General features: G+C 59.6%; 1 protein-coding gene across 2 annotated transcripts; it reads right to left on the bottom strand.

Moving 5' to 3' along the window:
• Nucleotides 1–1,028: 1,028 nt before the first annotated feature.
• Nucleotides 1,029–6,768, bottom strand: SH2D5 (SH2 domain containing 5). Of its 2 annotated transcripts, XM_062630173.1 has the most exons (10): nt 6,369–6,768; nt 5,378–5,618; nt 5,131–5,211; nt 4,941–5,015; nt 4,515–4,658; nt 4,221–4,421; nt 2,642–2,798; nt 2,441–2,543; nt 2,194–2,353; nt 1,029–1,354 (listed from the first exon to the last, which is right to left on the bottom strand). In XM_062630173.1, exons 2-10 carry the CDS (start codon nt 5,459–5,461, stop codon nt 1,154–1,156), a joined length of 1,206 nt encoding a protein of 401 aa, XP_062486157.1. In that variant the 5' UTR covers nt 5,462–5,618; nt 6,369–6,768; the 3' UTR covers nt 1,029–1,153. The 2 variants fall into 2 exon arrangements, with proteins under 2 accessions (XP_062486157.1, XP_062486155.1); XM_062630171.1 differs by lacking the exon at nt 6,369–6,768 and having other exon boundaries at nt 5,378–5,825.

The raw sequence follows: 6,768 nt of genomic DNA, 5'->3' as shown, positions 1-6,768 counted from the left end.
AGAGCACGTGAGGGTAAATGCACGTGTGCAAGTGTGTGAGTGCAAGTGCACGGGTGCCCGAGTGCGGCTGTAGCCATGCGTGAGTGTGCAAGAGCACAGGGACCTGAGCGTGCAAGCACCTGGGAGTGCAAGTGCACGGGTGTCTGCGTGCGGCTGTAGCAGTGGGTGAGCGTGCAAGCACCTGGGAGTGCAAGTGCACGGGTGTCCGAGTGCGGCTGTAGCCATGCGTGAGCGTGCAAGAGCACAGGGACCTGAGCGTGCAAGCACCTGGGAGTGCAAGTGCGAGGGTGTCCGAGTGCGGCTGTAGCAGTGGGGGAGCGTGCAAGAGCACAGGGACCTGGGAGTGCAAGTGCAAGGGTGTCCGAGTGCGGCTGTAGCAGTGGGGGAGCGTGCAAGCACCTGGGAGTGCAAGTGCACAGGTGTCTGAGTGCGGCTGTAGCAGTGGGTGAGCGTGCAAGCACCTGGGAGTGCAAGTGCACAGGTGTCCGAGTGCGGCTGTAGCCATGCATGAGTGCGCAAGAGCACGAGAGGGCAAATGCACGAGTGCAATGTGTGAGTGCAAGTGCATGGGTGTCTGAGTGCAGCTGTAGCAGTGGGTGAGTGTGCAAGAGCACAGGGACCTGAGCGTGCAAGCACCTGGGAGTGCAAGTGCACGGGTGTCTGAGTGCGGCTGTAGCAGTGGGTGAGCATGCAAGGGCAAAGCGGCCTGAGCGTGCAAGTGCATGAGAGGGCAAGTGCATGGGTGTCTGAGTGCAGCTGTAGCCATGCGTGAGCGTGCAAGCACCTGGGAGTGCAAGTGCAAGGGTGTCCGAGTGCAGCTGTAGCCATGCGTGAGCGTGCAAGAGCACGAGGGCCTGCGCGTGCAAGCACAATCACGCAGTGCAGGTGTGCGTGCAAGCGTGAGCGCATGGTGCAGTTCTGCCAGCGTGCGCGGGCACCAGGGCACACGTGCACGGGCCTGCAAGTGCGCGAGTGTGAATTCACGAGGGTGCATGAGCGCGCACCGCGGTGTGAAGAACAGACCGGCAGCACGACAGCCATTTATTGCCAGCGCACGCAGCCGCGGGAGGGGGCAGATAAGGCAGACGGCAGCGGTTTAAAGCTCAATGGGGATTATCGGGGGGCCGGTGCCCTGGGGGGGGTGTGCCTGAGCTTAACCCCGCTCATGCTGCGCCCCGACGGGGCCGCTGGGGGCCCAGGCAGTGTCCCCCCAGGCGCTGGCCCCGCCACCGGGGTCCCGCTCCTCGTAGCCGGGGTTGCGGCGGCCAGGGGCCAGGCGACAGAAGCATCCGCCCGGTGCGGCGGAGTAGTGAGCCAGGAGCGTGGCCACGCTGGGGAACTCGGTGTTGGAGTGCTGCCGTGGGGGAGACCGGAGAGGTGAGACCCTGCGGTGCCCGTGCACTGTGCACCCCTGCACCAAATACCAGTGTCCCCAAATGCACCCGCAAACCCCACCAGTCCATGAGGATCAAATACACCCATGCATCCACTGCACCCACGTGCTATACTGATGTACCTGTGCACTGTGCATCCACCCATAGCTGCACCCTGTGCACTGATGTACCCACGAATCAAAGGCACCCATGACCCGTGCACCCAGGAATGAAACACACACCAATGCATCTGTGTAGCACATAGTAGACATGCATGGATGCACTTGTGCACCCATAAATCAATTGTATTTACACATCAAAGCGTGGAAGCGCCCATGCACCCACACCCATTGGTACCCACATGAGGCACCCATACACTGTTCCCCCTACTTATCAATGCACCCATACACCAATACAGCCGTGCACAGATGCATCAAATCCACTTACACAGTGAAGCAAACACACTAATGCACCCATGCACCCATGCAATAATGCACAGATGCATTAAATATACTTACACAGTGATGCAAACCCACAAATTCACCAGTGCATCCATGCACCAATGCACAGACGCATCCAATGCACTAACTCTGGGCATTAAACACAAAAACGCACCAATGCATCCATGCACTGATGCATTAAATTCCCTTACACAGTGAAATAAACCCACAAATGCACCAATGCGTCGAATGCACTTACACCAAAGTGCATCCATGCACAAACACATCAAACACCCTTACCGGGTGTAACTGTCGCACCCCTGCAACCCCAACACGAACACCCCAAGCACCCCCATGTGCTGGCCATGCACCGCCCTCACCTCCACACAGAACCTGCCCTGATGCGTCCTGACGAGGCTGTAGGTGACGATGCCGCAGGGCGCCCGCACCCACAGGCACCAACGCTTGGCCAGCCCGGGCTCGGGGCGCAGCAGGAAGGCGCCGGGCACATCGCGCCGCAGCAGCGCGATCCCGCTGTCCCTACGGATGGGACGAGGCGGAGGGTGGGTGTGAAGGGGAGGGATTGGGAAGGGATGGGGATGAACAGGAGGGGTCCTGCGCACCCACCTGGAGATGCCGGCGAAGCCCCACACGCTCTCAGCAAGGATGCTCTCGTTTTCAGGGAGGAAGGCGAAGCTCCTCGCCCCTTTGCTCTCCCATCCTGCTGGTGCTGTGGGAGCCCATTAATCCCCTCCTCACCCGGAACACCCCATGACGCTAGGGCTGTGTGTGCCCCCCGTGCCTCAGTTTCCCCCCCCCGGCACTCACCGGTGTCACGGGGTGGCTGATGGAGCTGGCTCTCAGCCCCACAGTCCCGGTAAGCCCCCGAGCGCAGCACCTTGCTGCGGATGGCTTTCTTGCGCACCAGCACTGGGGAGCAGTAGGGGTTCCCAGGGCGCCAGGCTCTGCCCTCCGCCTGTCGGTCCTGGGGGGTGAAGGGGCTGTCAAGAGGGGTGATGGGGGGGGGTGGGTGTCTCGCAGTGTGAAATGTCACAGGAAACTCCATGGAGAAAAACGCTGGACCAAAAACGGCGCACCAGAAATGACACCCCGAAAATGACTCCTAACGGTGACACCTAAAAATGACACCCTGAAAATGACTTCTAAAAATAACACCCCAAAATGGGCATCCTGAAAATTACACCCTAAAAATGACACCCCGAAAATGACTCTAAACAATGACACCCTGAAAATGACTCCTAAAAATAACACCCCCAAAATGACACCCTGAAAATGACACCCCAAAAATGACTCCTAACAATGACACCTTGAAAATTACTCCTAAAAAATACACCTCAAAAATGGCACCCCAAAAATGACACCCTAAAAATTACTCCTAAAAATAACACCCCCAAAATGACATCTAAAAATGACACCCTGAAAGTGCTACACCAGAAATTGCACCCAAAAAATGTCACCTCAAAAGTGCTACACCAGAATTGACACCCCAAAAACTACACTCTGAAAATGCCACACCAGAACTGTCACCCTAAAAAGATGCCGTGCGAGACCTCATGACCAAAAAACCCTACGCAAGGAATGCTGTGCTAAACACCACCACCACCAATGCTGTGCACAAGCCCACCCTGCAGGCCATGCTGAGCGAGAAAATGCCCTGCAAAAAGACACTGCACAAAAAACGCTGCGCAAGAAATGCCCTGCGATCACCCATGTAAGGAATGCCCTGCAGCAAAACACGCTGCGAAGAGCACCCCGCCGAAACCACTGCAATAAATCACCTGCAGAACTGCTCTGCAAAAATCACCGTGCCAAGAAAGCCGTGCAATAAGATGCCGTGCAACAGATGCTCTGTCGGAGACGTCACACAAAGAGATGCCATGAAAAACACCCTGCAGAAGCACTGTGCAAAAACCTCCTGGTCCAAAACGCTGTGAGAAAAGGCCATGCAAGACAAAAGCATGCAGAAGGCTGCCCCGCAAAAAGGCTGTTAGAAATGGGCTGTGCAGGGGGGGCTGTGTAAACACGTGCCGTGCAAGGACAGGTTGTGCTAAACGCTGTGTGTACCCCACTGTGCAAGGGGGACGTGTGAGGAGAGGCCCTGTGAACCACCACGAGAACCAGGCTGTGCATTAATGCGCCATGAAAGCTGCTGCGCGAGAGAAGGCTGCGCAGGAACCGAAGCGGACTGCAGCGTGACGAACGCCCCGCACAAAGTGCCGTGCACGTCTTGCCGTGGCAGAAACTGCACAAAGAAAAGGCTGGGAGAGAAGAGCCACGCGAAGAGCAGGCAAAACCGTGCTAAAACCACGCCGTGGAGGGAAAGGCCCCGCAGACACCGCATGTGTGAGCGCACCGTGCACACAGTGTGTGAGTCCCCACCACCTACCCCTGCGCCCATGGAGCCGAGCGCGGGCAGGCGTCGGAAGGACACGAGAGCGTTGACGTTGCGTGACACCTCCTCGGGGTTGAGCGGCTCCCGCAGCACCCCCGGCCCCGTGGGCTCCCCGTCGGGCGCCTGCTCCTCGGGGTGAGCCAGGAGGTAGCAGAGCTGGAAGCAGCGGCAGAGCAGGAGATGCAGGGTCTGGACCTACAGAGGCAGAAGATGCCGGGTGTTAACCCAATAGAAGCAAGAACGAGCTGTAACAAGAGGAGTTTATTTTGGGGGTGCTGGGACACGCACCTCACCCGGGAGCCCCACAAAGAGGTGGCAGAAGAGGGGGCTGCCGGGGCTGCGGGGGTTGCGGGCCACGAAGGCGAACTGGCGGTCGGCGCGTCGCCACGTGCTGTACAGGATCCGGCGCAGCGCATGCGCCATCAGCAGCGTCTGTGGGGACAAGGACAAGGTGGGGGTCATTGAACCAAGCACCCCACCCCCCCCCCCCCGGCACCCTGGGGTGCAAGTGATGCTGGGGGCACTGCTACGGCACTGCAGGTTGCAGTGCTATTTGTGAATGCAGAGCAGGCTCCCAAGAGGAAAAATGATACTCAGAGAGGTGCAACCTCCCCGCAAAGCAGCTTTCCAGCATCACTGAGCTCCCCCAGCACCCATGGGCTCCCCAGCACCCCCAAGTCCCCCCAACAGCCCTGAGCACCTCAGCATCCCTACCTCACCATCGGCACTGTAGACTTTCACCCCCTGCAAGCTGAACCTCAGCACCACCAATCTCCTCCTGGGGCAGTCCTGGCCAGGAGAGACACAGAGCTGGGGGGGATCTGGGCTATGTCACCACAGGGTCCCCCCACTATTGGGGGTCCCCCTGTTTTCCCAGCGTGGGGAGCAGTGGTGGGTGCCCGACCTTCAGTGCCTGCAGCTGCTCCTCCAGCTGCCCTGCTCGCTGCTCCAGGTCCAAGTCCTCCACCACAAAGGAGCCCACGTACTGAGGGGAACCAAAACCAACCCATGCCAGCAACACACCCCCCCCATGCTGCTGCAGTCGCTTCACCCCAGGGCAATCAGCCCACCCTGAGGGGATGGACTGGGGACAGACCCACTCCCAAATCCCATCTTGGGGTGTCCTGGCCCCCCTCCTGTGGGTAACTCACCTCTGCTGACTTGGTGATGCCCCGGGCTCGCTGCTGGGGGGCTGCAGGATCCGGCCCCCTCCCATTGGCCGCCTTCTTCTTCATGGCAGTGGGGTTTGGGGGGGGCGAAGGCTGGATCAGGATGGGGTTAAGCAGCTCCAGTGCTGCATCTGAGTTATCCGGAGCCAGCCAGGGTGGTGCAGGAGCTCGGATCTGACCCCCCGGTCACAGTCCCTGCGAGGAGGGAGGGGACAGACACAACCTGCCCCCACTGTCCCCCCATTTCAGGCCCGATGAGCCTCAGGAGATGCTGCAGTCTCATACGATGGCCCCCAATCCCCAGTACAGGTGAGCCCGAGTCCTGGCCCTGACACAAGAGTCCCTCCACACCAACCCCAATAAAAAGGTCCCCAAATCCTGGTCCTAACCCTAACGGTAGGGCCCCTGCACCCCAAACCCAATGCAGGGGTCTCCATGTCCCCACATTCCAGCCCCCATGCAAGGACCCCCTGTGACCCCAAGTGCGTGTAAGGTTCTGCACAGCGTGACCCCAACTCCAGCATGAAGGTCCCTGTGTCCCCACACTGAATCAAGGATCCCAGCATCCCGACCCTAAGCACAATGTGAGGGTCCCATGTCCTGCCCCTGAGCACTGTGTGAAGGTCCCACATCCCAGCCCTGTGCAGGATGCAGATGGTCCCCATGTCCTGACCCTAGCGTGATGTGAGGGTCCCCAGATCCCAACCCCAAAGGTGACACATATGGTCCCTGCATCCTGGTCCCAATTGAAACCAATGTGATCCTGAGCAAACAGTCCAGACCCCGAGCAAGGGGCATGCAGTCCCACAGCCCAAACTCCAGAGAGATTCTGGGGTCTCTCCCATTCTCCCCTCCCTCCAATCCCACTGGCCACCCAGCACCAAGACCCCATGGCTGTCCTTCAGGGGTGATCCCCAAAACACCAGCATGGGGGCAGCAGGTTTGGGGGGGCATTTACAGCCAAGATGCCCACCCAAGGGTGCCCCCGGCCCCTCTCCAGCCACCCAAGGGGGTTTTGCCCTCTGCAGCCCTTGGACAGGCTGAGACCAGGCACAACTCGTGTCACCGAGACCGCACTGCAGCCTCCTGGGTGCAAGCACAGGGGAAAGGGGGGGGAATCCGGCAGCCCAAAGGCATCCTAAGGGGGTGCGGGGTCCGTATGGTGCCCACATCCCCTTTGCAAGCTCAAGTTTGCCCCTCTCCTTCGGGCATAATCTGGGGGGTCTCTCCCCTCTCCCCCCAGCCAATCCGCAGGCAGGCAGCCCCCAAGCCCCGCCCCCTTTTTCCCACTCTTCATTTCTCAATGAGCCCCCAGCCCACCCTGGTGGACCCCAGGGGAGGGATGTGGTCCCCATGGGGAGGGATGCTGACCC

The sequence above is a fragment of the Pezoporus occidentalis genome, unplaced genomic scaffold (assembly GCF_034315485.1).
Source record: "Pezoporus occidentalis ecotype Australia unplaced genomic scaffold, CSIRO_AGI_Poc_V1 ctg349, whole genome shotgun sequence".
Classification (NCBI taxonomy): Eukaryota; Metazoa; Chordata; class Aves; order Psittaciformes; family Psittacidae; genus Pezoporus; species Pezoporus occidentalis.
This window is presented reverse-complemented; position numbering and strand designations above follow the sequence as displayed.

Bases quoted from the DNA above. Each gene is read 5' to 3' on its own strand.
- SH2D5 (XM_062630173.1), bottom strand. From the start codon at position 5,461: ATGAAGAAGAAGGCGGCCAATGGGAGGGGGCCGGATCCTGCAGCCCCC. The intron at 5,212-5,377 runs GTGAGTTACCCA...GGTTCCCCTCAG, and splicing joins GCATCACCAAGTCAGCAGAG to TACGTGGGCTCCTTTGTGGT. The intron at 1,355-2,193 runs GTGAGGGCGGTG...CCCCCACGGCAG, and splicing joins AGGGCAGGTTCTGTGTGGAG to CACTCCAACACCGAGTTCCC.